The following is a 16951-nucleotide window of genomic DNA, read 5'->3' on the forward strand; positions in this document are numbered from 1 at the left end:
TGTAGACCAGGCTGGCCTCGAACTCAGAAATCCGCCTGCCTCTGCCTCCCGAGTGCTGGGATTAAAGGCGTGCGCCACCACGCCCGGCCCTAACCCTATTCTTATCTCACCCTGGGTTTGGAACTAATGCCTTCTCTCTGGCAGGGCTGGGGGTGGGGGCATGGGGGTGAGGGATGCCAGTAGCCATGCAAACCACTTCAGGGCATTCCCCACTTTGGCCACTAGGGGGCAGGGCTACATTGGAAAGGGTGCTGGATCCTGTGGGAACTCTGGATGGGGGTGGGGAGGGGTAGGCTGGGGAAAGGTTCCCAGTGGTTGGATCTCCAGCTAGCTCCTGGAAGCAGGGGGTATAGGAAAAGGTAAAGGGAATGGGGTACAGGAGCAGACAGGGGACCACTCAAGGATGGATAAACAGCCCCCATGAGAGCACTGCAGCACTCCTCTTGTAACAAGAGGAGGAAGGCTTTGGGTAGGTCATTCATGCCCAGTCCCTGTGGTGTCTGCAACACCCTCCCTGCCTCCTCCTACGTGTCCTCTTTGAACAAGTCAAACTTCACCAGCGCCTTAGAGCCTGCAAGTCCAGAGGCAGTATCTTCCATGTTTCCTGTAAATCTGCCGAGTCCTGGGCTCCCAGGCAAATACATGGCAAACTCTGAGCATCTTTCTTTGACCTTCTGTCTTTTTTCAAAATTTGAGAGATTTCACTAAGTTACTCAGGCTGGCCTTGAACTTGTGACCCTCCTGCTGCTGCAACCTCTTAAGTACTTGGGATTTCAAGCTTGCTCCCTCATGCCGAATTCTGATCACCACCACCTCCCTCACCCCCATTCATATTCATTCTCATTCTCCCCCCGCCCCTCTGTCTCTATCTCTCTGTTTTAATTGTAAATGCTATTTTTGCGTGGATATTTTACCTGCATGTATATCTGTGCACCATGTACATGCCTGATGGGGGCCAGAAGAGGGTGTTGGATCCTCGAGAACTGAAGTTACAGACAGTTGTGAGCCAGTACATGGATGCTGGGAACTGAACCTAGGTTCCCTGCAAGAGCAGCCAGTGCTCTGAAGCATGGGCCATCTCTCCAGCCTCCACCTCCTACCTTCTTAATTTCAATCTTGTTTCCTTCTAACTATACCATCATATGCTGTCAGCAGACAGTTTATAGTCCCTGAAAATCTACTCAGAGCCTGGAGTGGCCCTGGCCTCTTCACGCATTTCTACATGCACATCTCTCCCTCTGAGGGACTGGCCTTGCCTCTCTCTTCTTTCCTACGTCTCTTCTCCTCCATGGCACCTTGCTCTGAGGCCAACCTCAGGTTAGGGTGCCTGTAGGACTCTAGGCCAAGTGGTCCTTTTGTAGAGGCAATACAGCGATGAGGGTCTCTTCCTGGCCAAGTGTGTCATCGTCAGCTGCTTGGCTGCACCATCCAACATGGTGTAAGTTTGGTTCAATATCAGGGATCCCAAGGCGAGCGAGCTCTGGGGCCTGGCATCACATCTCCCACTGAAGGGAAGGGCCTGGACCCTTGTCCAAAACCTGATGCCAGATTCAGAACTCACCAGAACTGGGTGTTTAGTTTGTTTTCTCTTGGCCAAATGGAACTTCCTGTCCTAAGAAAATTCACCCTCTAAATTCATTTTCTGGAACTAGTTCAGCCCTGACAGCCACGATGGCTGACAGATTGCAATGTAAGTGAATCAGGCATAATAGTGTCCTCTGCTTCCCTGGCTGTTCTCCACCTCCCTGGCGCCTCTCCCCTTCCACATCTCCCAGACATGAATTTCCTAGGCCACTGGCCTTGACGGGTGGGGTACAGGACCATTCTTGTTTCTGTTATAATTCTTTTGGTCCCAGAGAGTTTGAAGTTTGATAGGAGCTTCAAGCAAACCAGTCGATACAGGACTTATGAACTGAGGACTTGGGAGAAAGAATAAAGACGACAGCCAATGTGGTAAGAGAGCTGTCGCTGAAAGTCACTGGAAACACGCAAAATCTTGGTGACCACTCTACCTGAGTCCAAGGCTAGGCTCAGGCCTGGCAGCTGAGCTCCCCAGAGAGGAAGGGAAGAGAGAAGAGGAGAAAGCGCTGCGGAAACTGCAGACGCGGTTATTTTTTGTACAAACACTTGGAGAGCTCCTGGAGACCCAGCTCAGCTGGTGTTTACAACGACGGGAGAAAATGGCTCTTACTTTCTCTGTTTGCAATTTGGTCACAGGAGAGGAACTGCCCACAGTGGAGTTAGATGAGGTAGCTCTGTTCCTCCTCATCTCTCAGAACAGAAAAACTAAGGTCGGGAGGAAGGTGGTCACTCTAAGTGGCCATAAGGAGGTGGGTTAGATGCAGAAATGAAGGAAGTTGGCTCCAAAGATGAAGGAAGCTCAGCTCGGATCAATGGCAGAACAGAGGCAGAGCCAACGGTGAACTCCACAGGTTAGTAGGATGGAGTCGGACTTGAGCCGGCCGGCCTCGTGGTCCCCAGACAGAATTCTAATAACTGGCTCTGAGCCTGTTCAGTTGAGTGGCATCAATAAAGAGAAAAACACACCCTAGGGCAATGGAAAGGGTGGAGGGCTCCGTAATTAAAATGAATCGTTATTTTTGTCCATGGCCAATGGCAAGGTTGTTTCTGCTTCCCTGCAGAACCACCGGCCTCTGCTTTCTTTAGGAAGGTCAAAGGTTACCAGACACCAACTCATCCGTACCAATGAATTAAGGTGGGGGAAAAATGGTTCTGAATGAAGGCTCAGAAAAATTGAAGGACAGTCCCCAAATCTTCTGCTGTAGAGCTGTGAATACAACCTGCTCCCCAGAGATCTCAGGCCAGGGCAGACTCGGTCAGACCGCTTTCCCGCACTGCCTGGTTTAACAGGAGCCAGGTCTCATCCTGCTTGGGTACTCACGTTGGCAGACAGCTGAGATGTCAGGGTGGCCACCTTTTCCTGGGACGACTCCAGCTCCCTACGAAGCTTCCGAATTTGCTGCGAAAGGAAGAGAGAGAGACAAGCTGCTGATGGCAGAGGTAGATTACTAAGACTGAAATCGGAGTGCGTGGCAGTGTTAACGAAGCAGAGACAAAGGCTTTGTATCCTACCTCAGATTGCATCCTCTCCTCAGCCTGGAGAAGTGGGCACAGAAGGAGAGAGAGACAGAAAAAGCAGGTGGTTACTATGGAGGTGCAGAAGCCGGGGCCCAAATGTCAGGGCAGAGACTGGAAGATGCGTGATTGACAGATGCAGAGAGGAGAGTCCCTTGCCTCTTGGCCCTGGCTCCTCAGAGCTACATTCAGGTTTAAGTACTAGGCTCCTCTCGGGTGCTTATCTTTAGCCAACCTGGTCCTTGCCAAGAAGGCTAGAGAATGAAGCTGGTTGGTCTGAAAGCAAACCGTGACTGTTAGCACCATGAAGGAGGAAAGAATGAAGGTTAAAACAAACCTACGAGTCAAGAGATCCGAAAGCCAAAGGCTGTAGACATTTGGTCAATTCTGTGCATTACTGGGTTCTCTAGAGTCTTGGGAACCTACTCATCTTGGGTGCTAGAAACACTGCCCAAATCCCACGGCAGGGAAAGGAGGCTGTAACAAGGAGATCTTTACTTTTCAAAGAAGGGGAAAAAACACCAGTTGCTTGGGAGTTGGTGGCAAGGCCAGAAAGAATAGAGGCTCCAAGGTACTCATTGGAGAGTTCCAAGCTCTAGGTGCCACCCCCTACGCCCACTCCCATGGCCAGCAAGGGTAGCAATGATAGGTCCCCATCCCCATCCAGTTACCCAACCAAAGGAGGTCCGAGGGAAGGTGGAATGGGGGGGAGGGCGGGTACGGGGAAGGGGCATTAATGGTCTCACTGAGGGGCAAGGCTCACGGGGAAGGGGCATTAATGGTCTTACTGAGGAGTAGGTGGAAGAAGCACTGGAGGCCAGAGACAGCACCGAGCCATGAACTGAAAGAGAAGGAGAGCACAGAAGGTTAGCAGGGGGCTCCAGGGCCCAGAAGTTCCTGGGAGGAGCCTAAAGCAGGAGTCTGGACTCAGACTCCGGAGGGCATCTGGAGCAAACAGAGAGAATAACACAGGGCACCAGTTCATATCCCAACAGCCCACAGCAGGCAAGAATCCGAGGACATGGTCCTGAATACAGACAGCCTCCCCTTTTCGTCTATTTTCCCTGACAGCCTGGGCCTTGATGGTCCCTCACTCAACCTCCCTGAGGAGCATGGGGGTCCAGAGAGAGAGAAAGGAGATTTTCATGGGTAGTCAGTATCTGGTCTGCTCAGCCAAGAAAACACTTTAAGCTGTAGAAAGGGATGAGTTCCTTGTCAGAGCTGCTCAGAACCAGTACCACAATCCCGCCCGAGCCTCCTCTCCTCAGCCTTGTAGTGCTAGTCTAAGAGCCTGAGGACCACTCAGGTCGGGGGAAAAATTAAGTGGTGAACACAGCAGAATCCACTGCAAGCACTATCAGAACCCACACATATTGGGGATGCATCCTGAGAAGAATAATGGAGGTCTCCTGAACCCCATGACCAGGTCTCCCATTAACACCCAGATTAACACCAACAATCCCAGGGCCAGCCTGGGAGCTAGTCTTTGGAGCATTCTAGAAAGAAGGCTGAGATACCTAGTTGTTTGTATGGATTTAAGAGCTACCGTTTTTTGTCCCCGTTATCTCTTCTGAGAGACTGTGGGGAAGAAAGACCACTCCTAGAACAGGGAGGACAGCTCTAGTCTCAGAGCACCTGAGGAGTCACATCCAACCCTTCCAAATCTCGATTTCCCTTCCCTGGGCCCCACTGGTAGATGCTCCATTCCCAGACCCCAGTGCTAGGTGGTGCCACCCAAGGTTTCTGGGCCCCCAGACCCTTCAAAGTTATGGGAAGACAGTATTGAAATGGCCCAAGTTGATGTCCTGTGAAATCTATGTATGTGTGTGGTGGTGGCAGTGGTGGCAGTGGAGGTGGCGGTGGGTGAGGGGACCCAGCAGAGCTGGAATGAGCGTGAACCGCGCTAGCACGAAGTCTCACCATCATCCGTGGGGTCTCGGAAGGATCCTGACCGAATCATTCCCTTGGGTCTCTCGGCCAGGGACAGGGTGCTCCCCATTTGGGAGCCGCTGTACAGCTCGAAGGCCGCCTCGTGGGTGGGGATGCTGTTGGATCGGGTGATTCTTGGCGTGGTGGCCGCAGTGGGACTCACTGGAAGGACAGAGGGGAGGGGGAGGGGTGTGGGAGGGGGAGGCAGGAAAAGAGGCAGGGTCATCAGCTCTCTTGTCCCTTGTGGGGACGGAGCAGGAGTCATTGAAAGGCAAACGGGAAGAGGGGAGGAAAGGAAGGAGCAGTAGGTGGGGCCGTGGAGGTGTGCAAGCAGCTGGAGGTTAGGAGCGGCCCCTCCTGGGAAGGTTGGGCCCTGATGGAGAAGGACTCCATGGTCTGTACTAAGGATCTTCCTTGAATGCTTGCCTGCCTTGAAGTGGTTGCTTTTGAAGGTTAGGCTGGGGGCCTGGCCACTTTCCCGAAACCTTCACATCACCAGGATGTGCTGATGAAAATGGGATGTGCAGTTCTCAAAAACACAAGCTGTCTTAGGGGTGGACTGAGAACTCAGACCAACACTCAGATCCAAGTGAGGAAACAGACCCGGCTTCAGAGAGGCTACGGAATCCACAGCTGTGAAATCTGTCACCCACAGAGGCCAGCCCCACTTTCCCTTGCTAGATGGATGCCTTTCAGGGTTCAGAGCCTGTGGTGCTCCCCGTCTGACCTCTTGCCTCCATGCAGGTATGTGGGTGTTCACCCTCCCTGCCTACAAAGACCTGGGGAGAAGTCACCCCTCTGTCTTGGCCCTCGGGAACTCCTAAGATCGTTACGGTTTAGCCCAGTCCCTCATTCGACAGCATGAATGGCTTTTATTCTTGTTTGGCCTTTAATGGAGACAGAAAACAGGCTGATAAGCCCACAGAAGCCAAATGACTCTTCCTTAGGCATAAAGGACCCCCATTCCTAGTTTTCTTCAAATTCCCCATAGTCCCTGCATAGAAAGATGTTACAAGTCCTCGTTGGGGAAAAAAACAAAAAACAAACCCAAAACCTGCTTCCCCCCCTCCTCACCCACTCTCAGTTGAGAGGAGAGATGGACGTAAGAGATACAGCAAGCAAATGGCAGGTCTATTCCAGACCTGTTCTAAAGAGATTCCTATTAAGCCAGTCGTGGCACAGTGCCTCCCAGAACCAAGGCTGGTGTGTGCCTGAGCTGGAGCCAGCCCCTCCTCCTGTAGCCTGTTTTCCCATCCCGTCTCTGAGTCACAGAGCCACTTCCTTCTCTCCAAAGGCTTTAAAGAGGGTGTGGTGTGTCTAGGGCGTGTCTTAGTCAGCCTGCCTTTAGGGCTGAGATAGCCCAGGCTCAGCCGGGAGCAGTTGGTAGTCCTGGACTTTTCTGTTGACAGACTTTACTCTACAATCAACAACCCTTGTCTGTCTTCAGCTCACCAAACCCATAGGTTGGTATTGCCCTCCCAGCAGCTGCCCATGGCAGTACTGTCATGGACTTTAAGCTCACGGTCTTAGTGTATGGATTGCCCTGCTTGTCATTCAGACCCTCTGATGCCATCAGGACCCTATAGCCGTGCCCAGGGGCAACCTTTCAGTCTAAGACCTTGGAACACTTTGCCTTCATCTTTAGTTTGGGTTGGTAAACTGAGGCACCATGAAGCAACCCCACTACAACAGGAGCCAAACATGCCTAGCTGTTTTGCTGCCTCACTCACTCTGCAGGGTGAGCCCCGCCTTATCTCTTGCCACAGTGAATGACCGCAGATACTGACCTATGTTGGTAAGCTGGCCCTTTGCACTCAAGGACATGGAGAGAGCAGGGGGAGATGGCAGCTCTGCCTGGTCGTCGGATTCTGGAAGCCCACCGGCAGTGTGGGAGTGCCGCCTCTCCTTGGTCTCCTCCTGGGACTGAAGCTGGTACCTGAAGAAGTAGCAAAGAGACACAGTCAGAGCTGCTACAAAGTGACATCAGCGGCTTGGCTGTGTGAGGGATAGCTAAGCTAGGCTATGGGTAGGAGGGGACTTTGGAAGAGGAACAAGGAAAAGGAAGATCGGTTGGAGGCAACCCAGGATTGTACCCTGAGAGCTCCTGAAGGGAACAGGATGGATGGAGGTTTTAGAAATTCCTCCGAACTCAGAGCAGGGCTCTATGGTGCCACATGGAGGCAGGTGACACATGTCCCCATGTATCCAAGTCAGTGGTATCTGACAGTGGAGGATCCACACTCCCTGTCCCTTGCCTATGTGCATGGTCTCAGAAGTCCCCTGTGAGGGGATGAACTGCACCGAGGCAGTTCATAGGGCTGTGGTAAGATTGGACAACTGTGGTGGTTTGAATGTAGTAAGTGGCCCCCAGAGGCTCACAGGGAGTGGCACTATTAGGAGTGGCCTTATTGGAGTGGGTGTGATGTTGGAGGAAGTGTGTTACTAGGGGTGGGCTTTGAGGTCCCAGATGCTCCAGCTAGGCCCACTGTGGCTCACTTGGTTTCTGAGGCCTGCTGAACTCTCTGCTCCTCCTCCAGCACCATGTCTGCCTGCATGTCGACATGTTTTCTGCCTTGATGATAATGCACTAAACCTCTGAACTGTAAGCCAGCCCCAGTTAAATGTTTTCTTCTATAAGAGTTGCTGAGGTCACAGTGTCTCTTCACAGCAATAAAAGCCTGTATGCAAATACTTGTTCCCTGACACCAAAGAGAGTCACTTGCTATAACAGCTAACACAGTTGATGGTGAGTTCGCAGTGGGCTTGGGTGGCATTTTTTAGGACCGCATACAAATGACTGTTTAAAAAGGCCACTAAATTCATGCATGGGACCATGGGTTAGGTTGGGTTGGGATTTTATTTTATTTATTTTTGGAACCTACCACAATTGCCACTGCCTCCCATATTCTGGGATTAAAGCTGTGTCCCACCCAGCTGGAATTGTTTTAAACAGGGCAGGAGTCTCAGATATATATATATATATATATATATATATATATATATATATATATTAGGGAAAACAAAACAAAACCCCACACATTTGAGGGTTACCTGAGCCCTTTCTTGGGGAGGGTATTTCGATCCCGCTGATTGCTGTGGAGAGAAAGAGGAAGGCAGGTGAGCCCATTTTGGAGTTTGGGGGGCATAAGTTTGAAGGGTCTATCCTCTGAGGACAGGACAGCAAACTATGAAAGTCTGTATGAACAAATAATAAGGCAGTCACAATCAAATTCTTGATTCAGAACTTGGGAAGTATTTGAAATGGTACATGCTTTCTTTCCTCCTGTTAGGCGTTAAGGTGTAGTTAGCTGTTTAAAATGTCCAACTGTGGAAGGTGAGAACCAGGGTATGATGTAACAGAACGAATTTTGCTCTTAAAAGCAAAAGTCAGAAGATGAACAAAACTAATTATGAGACTTCGGAGATGTCGTTCTAACTTTCTGCAAAGCTTTCCTGGTGTACAAGATGAGACCAAAAGTAAGACACCAAAAGTACGTTTCTCAGGGAGTTACAAAGGAATTAAATTATTGAAAATGTGGAAAAAAAAAAACAAACAAAAAAAAAAATCAAGCCTCGCAATGAAGGGAACTGCTAATGGCCACGTGAGTCTGAGGCAGGCTCAGCTCCGGCTCTACCACATACCTGTCCAATTGTCCAGCCCTGGGGCTTCCACTCCAGGGCAGCTCTTCTGTGTCTTCCTCTGATGGGGCAGTAGGTGGGGTAGGGATGGGGGTGCTGCTGGGGAAGGCACTGGGCAGGCTCATTGGCATCTGGAGGGACTCCATGCTCCTGTGCAGGCCTGAGAGTTTGGGGTACATGCGGGTCTCCTTTGGGACACTGAAACCACTCATTAGCTCCAGGCCCTGGGAGAAGCTGGCTGAGTTAATATTGAGGATGGGTGCTGGGCTGGGAGTGAAGCAAGAAGGGAGAGGGCCCCCAGTTGATGAGCTTGGAGCATGCAGATCTGGGACCTTGGAAGCATGGGTGTCGCTGGAAGATGGTAGATCCAAACTGTTGGAGTTGACTTTGTCTAGATTGGCTAGCGAGGGTGGCTTGACAAAGCTTTTAGCTGTGGCCCTGAGAGGAGTGAAGATGAAATACAATATTTAGAATAACAAATTACAGGGCAACAGGCAATCTTTTTCTAGTTCCCTTCTTTTCTGGCTGCCTATGCAGCTAAAGGATTATGCTGATGCTGCTGATAAACCAACTGGAAGGAGATTCAACCCCTGACTTATAGCATCTTCAGTCGTAAGGGAGACAACACGTGCATTTGGGGAATGTGCAGCTAAACATAGCAAAATCACATGCACGGGTACTGAAGACACACGGAACAGTAGAAACAAGGTGAGTTTTCAAACAGAGAGAAGAAATGGTACGGAAGAGGGAGGAAGGATCCGTACAAAGGTCTAGAGACGCAATGGATAGGCCATGCCACATCTAGTTTAAGGCTGGAGACACAGGAGAGGAAGTCATTGCCCAGTGTGGGTACCTGAGAGGGGTTGGTGGCAGCTCTGCCAACTTGGTGGCTGGAGGGTGGCTTGCTTGGTTCTTGGGAGTGCTTTCTGGGGAGCCTATACTCTTCAAGGAGATGTTGTCTGAGTCCAGGGCCACAGCCTTGGCTTTGGCCTTCTCCTTTTCCCGATCTGTCTGATTGACTGGGGCTGGAGTGCTCCGACCACTGGCGACCTTGCCGGAAGGTTCCTTCAGTCTGGAGGGGGTAAGGCCACCCTGCTTGGTGCTGAGGAGGCTGGGGTCAATGCTGCTGCTAACAGGCCGAGGTCCACCACGCCCAGTCACACTCATAGAACTGGACTTGGCTGGCCTGGGTAGGCTGCGATACTGGATGTTGGACCGTGCTCCAGGGGCGAGAAATCCGGGCTCTACACTGTTGGACACGTCTAAACTCGTCTTGCGCCCGTTCACTGGCTTCACAGGGATCCCTGAGGACTTCTGGATCTTGCTGAGGGTGGCTGAGCTACCGGTCTGCATGACAGTGGCTGTGCCGGTAGCAGGGGGAGGCTTCTTATAACCAAAGGATCCTGAAGTAGAGGGCCGAGCAATGCCCGAGGGGGGCTTCTTTGCATCACTCAGGCGGTCCCGGCCAGCATCAGAAGAGGAGCGTTGTAGCCCGGTGTTCTTCACTGCGAGTTTACCCTTGTCTGTAGCTTTGCCTTCGGGTTTGCCTGAAAGAGGGCAGGAAAGAGAGGACGGTTGCTATCATGATATCCTAAAAACACTTTTTCTTCTCTCTAGGGGAAAAGGAACAATTGTCTATATATTATAAAGATCTAGAGGCCTAAATATGGGCAAACAGGTATTGGATAAAAGTGGATACAGCTTCTTGCTAGAGGGCCTATGGGAGGAAGTAGGCTTTTCATTTCGTTTGTTTTTATTGTTTTCTGTAGGGCAGTTTATTTTGGTTAAAATGGCAGAGGCGACGACAAAAATGATCAAGAAGGAAGTGTGTTTAATAACTAACTGGTTAAGGAGGGACAAGGAGGGGACACAATGAATCAGACAAGGCAATGTGTAAGACACCAGAGAGAAATGTCCATTAAAACTCTAAGAGACCCACAGGGCAAGCCTGCAAACAATGTGCTTCTGTTCTGTTCTGTTGCTGCTGTGGCTTTGACGGTTTAGGTTTTTGCGGCACGGATTCTCTGTGTAGCCCTGAATGTCCTTAAACTCGCTCTGCAGACCAAGATGGCCTCGAACTCCTCCTGCCTCTGCCTCTCGAGCACTGGTGTTAAAAAAAAAACGTGTGCCACCAAGCTGGCTGTGCTCCCTCCTGTGTAGCCACAGAACACAGTACTTCAGGAGGACCTCCTTGAGATGCTAAGAAGTACGCCTCGGGGAAGGAAAGAAAGAAGCTAGTGGGAGCCATTTGAAGAGAGGTCAAACCTATCCCTGGATACACTGTCTGCCTCCTGTTCAGTCTATCAGCTGTGTGGTTGCAGCTCAGTCAGCTGATCCCCGAGTCATTTTCCACATCTGTAAAATAGTAACATCCGTCTTTCCTAACTCACCGGACTATCCTAGAGGCCAGAAAGGACACTGTACTAAGCACTAATGCAAACCTTTCCTATCATGCTACAGGTTTGTGTTTATTAAGGAAAATCATCCAAGAAAGGTCTTCCCCCTTGTCCCTCCTGTATCCTGCCTCACCTGCGACTTTGAGGGCACTCTGGGCGGTGTGAGTGATGGGAGAGGTGACAGCCACTGGAGGGGTCTTGCCCTTTTTCAAGGACCCCGGGTGTCCCAGGCTGATGGGCTTTTTCAGTTCTCCGCCCTTGGATGCGTCATCGCAGCTCTCTGGTCGCTCTCTCCGCCACTTTGAAGTCCCAGGTTCCATCTTCAGGCTACCACTGTCGTACTCCAGTTTTTTAGGGGTCTTCTCCTCTGACTCACTGAACCAGTTGAGCCCACTCTCCGCCAGGGAGCGCTTCTCCGAGTCTGTGCGTAACTAGTGAGGAGAGAGAAAGGCAGAGTAAGCCGCTTTGGGGGGGTTAGGGTGGGGTGGGGCGGGGGTGGACACGAGAGCTAAAGGGCCTTGATTATCCCATTATGTTAAATCAACTAGAGTTCAGGAGTGGAGGGAAGATACTTTATCTAATCTCTAGGATACTTTTCTTTCTCTAATCTATCATTCTAGATAGGTGGGGTGGGAAAATAGTGTCTCAAAGACAACATTTATATCTCTACAGGTCCCTCCAGGTTGATACAGTGTTTCACCTTGACCTTGGGGTCTAGAGGTTTGCAAAGTCACTTACCACTATAGTGGAGCTCCTGCGGGAGGCAGTGGGAGTGGTTGGGAGGGAGTTGAGTGAGGAGCTGGCATTGAACTCTTCTGAGCTGAGGTTGTCTGAGGCATCGCTGAGCCCACTGCTAATGGAGCTGCTTTCATCCCAGCTGCAGGACAAGAGGGAGAACGGTGAGCAGTTAACACTGAAGCCAGTGCTCAAAACAGCGTCTTATACGCGTGATAAATGGGTTTACACTATTCTTCCAAAAGAAAGTCTGGGGTTAGTCCTGGGTTGGCTAATAATTCAAAGTGTGACTTAAATGTTCTTGTAATTTGATCTTCTTTTGTAAAAGGAAGAAGCAAAATGCTTCTAATGCTAAATGCAAGAGACAGTGTTAGATTCTTTAGCAGGAAGCTATGTTACAAAGACGAGGAGAGGCTGTTGAGAGGGCACCGTGGGTAAATCGTGTTCTCTGTAAGCCTGACAACCAGAATTCAATCCTCAGAACCGGCCTATAGGTGAGAGGAGAGAGCCGACTCCATAAAGCTGCCTTCTGACCTGCACATGTGCAGTGTGGCGTGAAGACACCTAACACACAACAGCAATAAACAACAACAAGAAGGGATAAGGCAGTTTTAGATCCATCTAAAAACCAATTATATAAAGCCAATTCCAATGTAAACAGCCCTCAACATACAATCTTATGTTTCTGTTCACTTTTAGATATATTTTCCAGGCATCCCTGTACTAAAAGTTTTCTAGTTTCTCAAGACAGGACCTCTCTGTGTAGCCCTGGCTATCCTGGAAACTCACTCCGCAGACCAGGCTGGCCTCAAACTCAGAGATACACCGGCCTCTGCTTTTAATCCCAAGTGCTGGCCTCTAAGACTTTCTATACCTAGTAACAGAGGTCAGGCAAAGACTTCTCTGGTTTTATCGTTGTTTGTTTGTGCACGCTGGAGGTTGAACCCAGCAGGGATTTCTGCATTCAAGGTAAGTTCTCTACTGCTGACTTCGCTCTCCAACTCACATGTCTCTTTTCTAGAACTTTCAGACTTGGTCCATCTCTTTGTCCCCTGGAATTGGGTTCTGCTCCAAAGCATGCTGCTTTTCTGGTAGAAGGGCCATATTCCTGCTGAGTAACAGCCAGCGCATGGCTAATTTTAAAAATATATATCAGGTGGAAGATACTGAAGAGAGATAACACCTATTCTTAAACAGTATCTGGAGCCCTGGGTCTATGTACAAAATGAACTTAATTAGACCTTGATATCTTCGTAGCTTGGTCCTTGTACCCTTCCTTAGTTCAATTTTTAAGTTAACAAGTTGTAGTGAGGACTTTAATTTTTTACAGCAAGTTTCTTCTAGATAGCTACACCAAACAGCAAGCTTTGCAGTCCACCATCTTCTTGATCTATCTTTGGATACTAGGCTGAGGCTTCTGTTAGACCATGCTCACTTAGTGTGCATGCGTGTTACCAAGGATGGAGCTCAAAGACTTACATAGACTAGGCATGTTATCTACCACTGAACTATAGCCCCAACTAAGTAACTTTGTTCCTTCATTCCTCTTTCTTTCTTTCTTTTTTTTTTTTTTTTTTTTTTTTTTTTTGAGACAGGGTTTCTCTGTATAGCCCTGGCTGTCCTGGAACTCACTTTGTAGANTAGCCCTGGCTGTCCTGGAACTCACTTTGTAGACCAGGCTGGTCTCGAACTCAGAAATCTGCCTGCCTCTGCCTCCCGAGTGCTGGGATTAAAGGCATACAACCACCATGCCCCGCTCCTCTTTCTATTTTTTAAATTTTCAAAACATGGTGTTAAGTTGCCTTGGTTAGCTTTGAACTCACTCTATAGCCCAGACAGATAGATACGCACCTTCCTGCCTCAGTCTCTTTAGTAGCTGGGATTACAGGCCTGTGCTACAAGGCTCGGCAGTGATCACTGTTTTGGAAGCCCCAAGCTTGTCTCTTAGGACCTTTCTTCAAAGGTCTTCTGTTCCAAGCTCTTCCTAAAAGGACCTTTAGTTTTCACTTTGGCTGGAGGGTCTTGAACCGAACACAAGGGTTTCCTAAACTCCATAAGCTTGCTACATGTGAGTGTCTCTCTAAGTTTTATATCTGTTCAGAAAGGGCGTGTTTATCAGCTTCAGGCACGTCCAAAGCTGGAGACTGTGCGTGCGAATTTGCTGGTAATCGGGATAGGTTTCTCTTCTGATTTATTTTGAGTTTCAAATCATGGAAGGAAAATCAGACATACAAGTCATTTATGAGCCTGGCCTGGATTTCAGCTGGCTTCCCTCTAATTCATGTGCTGGGAATAAGAGAGTGGGTGGTTTAGCCATTTGGCTTGGTTGCTCTGTAGTGATTTAGCCAAATACATTGAGAAACAGCAGAGAAAACATGAGGATTAGGAAACTGCAAAGTTATTTCGATTTTACTACCATTAAAAACAGCCGAATACTGAATGACCCCTGTGTCGTATATTAAGTCTCCCTTTTATCCGGGGTTGAGACGCCACAAAGCACTTTTTTTTTTTTTCAGAAGAGGGTACTGAGGAAAGATCAATGCTGACTCAATGGTCCTATCAACTCTTACAGGCTCAGATAAGATCTCTGGCAGGCAAACAAAGGAACCGTTCACAGCGTGTTCTCTTAGGTCAGAGACAGAGGAAGCCTGCAGTACTGAATCTTTCATCTGAGATTAATTATTGGTAATCAAGAGCCCTCAGCAGGGACAGCTCTCTGTGGAAGAGCTCCGCATAAATGGAAGCCGACATGCAGCGGCTCAGGGATCCAGAAAGGACCTTCGTTTGCTGTGACAAGACCAGAGCCGGGTGGCAGCGGGGAGTTTTCTTTTTTTCTTTCATTTGCTTGCTTATTTTATGTGTATGGGTGCTTTGTCAGCATGCGTGTCTGTGCTACGCAGTATATGCACACATGATGCCCAAGGAATCCTGAAGAAGGTGTCAGATCCCGTGGGACTGGAGTTACAGACTGTGAGCTGCCATGGGGTGCTGGGGATTGAACCCAGGCTCCCTGGAAGAGCTGCCAGTGCTCTTAAACTCTGAGCCATCTCTCCAGCCTCCAAAGCTCTTTCCTACATCGAAACAAAACAGACAACTAAAATTACCAGAGAAGGCTATATAGAAGTTAAAATTTTCCCAGCAAATTTGCAGGTTGTGCAAGGGAAAATTCTGCTGTTGTCACCTAAGGCTTAAGTATCTCTATTGGGGATACTCAACTGGAGGAAGCATATTTCTTGTCTTAAAAAAAAATTTAGAGCCGGGTGTGATGGCGCACGCCTTTAATCCCAGCACTCGAGAGGCAGAGGTAGGCGGGTTTCTGAGTTCGAGGCCAGCCTGGTCTACAAAGTGAGTTCCAGGACAGCCAGGACTATACAGAGAAACCCTGTCTCAAAAAAAAAAAAAAAAAAAATTTAGAAAAGTAACATATGCTATGGTGAGGGGAAGATCCTAGAAGAAAAGAAATGAAAAAAGAAACATTGTTCCTTTCTTCTCTTTTCTCTTCTCTCTTTCAAGTTAACCTGGTAATAGTTTGTGTTTTCTTAGATTCTCGGCCCAATTCTGTCCTTTGGCTGTTTGCTCTCCGTCTGCCTGGGAGCTCACTCTGTAGGGATACACCTGCACACAACAGATGTCTGGCTACCTAAGCTAGACATTCTCATGGGGTTTGGCCGTCTTGTCTTCATGAAGCACCTCTTCCACGAGTTTCCACTGCCCTGCATTCTGCAGGCTGGATGGCCCTGGGAGGGAGGGTCTCCTGCCTCTGCCATGCATCTGCCTAAGGAGCGTTTGGATTACAGATAGGAGCCACCACTGCATTTGTTTCTTGGTCAGTTCTGGGTTCCAACTCTCATCTTCAGGCTTTTGTGGCGTTTTTAACTGTCTAAGCCATCTCACTGGCTCTTTTCTTTTTCTTCTTGAGATAGCCTCATGTTATCAAAACTGGCCTTTAACTCACGGTGTAGCTGAGGACAGCCTTAAATTCCTGATGGTCTTGCCTTCACCACCCAAAGTTTTGCTTTTGATAATTTTCTCTTCATTTTTCCGTTCTCTTCTAGAATGTCTTTTATAGAAATAATGGGTTTTTAGGATGATACTCCTGAGTTTCTTAAGCTTTTCTTTTGGTGGGGGCTTTTGAAACAGGGTTTCTCTTGAGTAACCCTGGCTGTCCTGGAACTAGCTCCATAGATCAAGCTGACCTTGAATTTACAGAGATCCACCTGCCTCTGCCTCCTGAGTGCTGGGATTAAAGGTGTGTTCCACCACTGCCCGGCGTCTTAAGTTTTTCTTAGTGCTACTTTTTAAACAGAAGCTTATCTTCTCTCAGACTTTTAATTTCTACTACAATATTTTAAACTTCTAAGTGTTCTTTTGAAAACAATCCATCTTTCTTTGATATCTTCTCTCAGCTCTCCCAGACTTTCTAAGACTTCTTGGAAGGGAGGGTTACACTCTTTCCTCGGATTCTTACGCCACGGTACTTTGTTCTATTGGCATTGGTTATCTCGAGTTAGCCTGGGCTACACCACTGTGTGGGTGACAGTGATAAGCTATGGCTGCTGGGATTCCTTTATATATTCTCATGTGTCTGATGATGTGTGACTGTTCCTGCGTCAGACAGGAACATTGTTGTTTGGAAACTCTGTGCACACAGGGTAGGACTTGCCACCCATGGCGTCAGGACAGGAGGTCTGACTGGACTGAGTCACTCAAGTACTTTTCTCTTGGGTTGGCCAGATTTTCTAGAGATGAATCTTCCAAACCCTGACCTGCAGGGTAAAAGTCTGGTGTTCTGCACACCGAGTTGAAGAAGGAGCTTCAACATTCGACAGGCAAAGCCTCACTGATTCTCTACCGGCTCTTGTTCAAATGCTGTGCTGACTTGTGTTAGAATCTAAAAGTCTATACTCCAGAACACCCTCACCCCATCTTTCTCTACCCAGAGATGGCCGGCCTTCTGATGCTGAAGGGAAAGGGCCTCTGGAGTAGAGGAGAGTCCACGTAGGTTTTGCATGTAGGCTAACTAGTCCTCCCTCCCTGCTGACACCATTACAGTGGCTAATCCTATCACCTCGCAGACTTTCAAGAATAAGAATACAACACCATGGGCTGGCGAGATGGCTCAGTGGTTAAGAGCACTGACTGCTCTTCCGAAGGTC

General features: G+C 49.0%; 1 protein-coding gene across 4 annotated transcripts in view; it reads right to left on the bottom strand.

The window, feature by feature from the left end:
* The window catches only part of Nav1 (neuron navigator 1), a 249457-nt gene that overhangs the window by 23047 nt on the left and 209459 nt on the right, over nucleotides 1-16951 (bottom strand). For 3 of the 4 annotated variants that reach the window (XM_029480839.1, XM_029481345.1, XM_021170154.2), the window contains 10 exons: nucleotides 11799-11937; nucleotides 11194-11491; nucleotides 9518-10211; nucleotides 8668-9102; nucleotides 8077-8118; nucleotides 6813-6961; nucleotides 5017-5187; nucleotides 3885-3937; nucleotides 3094-3117; nucleotides 2903-2980 (listed from right to left, as the gene is read on the bottom strand). In XM_029480839.1, the coding sequence (XP_029336699.1) occupies nucleotides 2903-2980; nucleotides 3094-3117; nucleotides 3885-3937; nucleotides 5017-5187; nucleotides 6813-6961; nucleotides 8077-8118; nucleotides 8668-9102; nucleotides 9518-10211; nucleotides 11194-11491; nucleotides 11799-11937 (2083 nt within the window). The remainder of the gene's footprint in view (nucleotides 1-2902; nucleotides 2981-3093; nucleotides 3118-3884; nucleotides 3938-5016; nucleotides 5188-6812; nucleotides 6962-8076; nucleotides 8119-8667; nucleotides 9103-9517; nucleotides 10212-11193; nucleotides 11492-11798; nucleotides 11938-16951) is intronic. The other variant, XM_029481039.1, reaches the window with a different exon arrangement.

The sequence above is a fragment of the Mus caroli genome, chromosome 1 (assembly GCF_900094665.2).
Source record: "Mus caroli chromosome 1, CAROLI_EIJ_v1.1, whole genome shotgun sequence".
In the NCBI taxonomy this organism is placed as follows: Eukaryota; Metazoa; Chordata; class Mammalia; order Rodentia; family Muridae; genus Mus; species Mus caroli.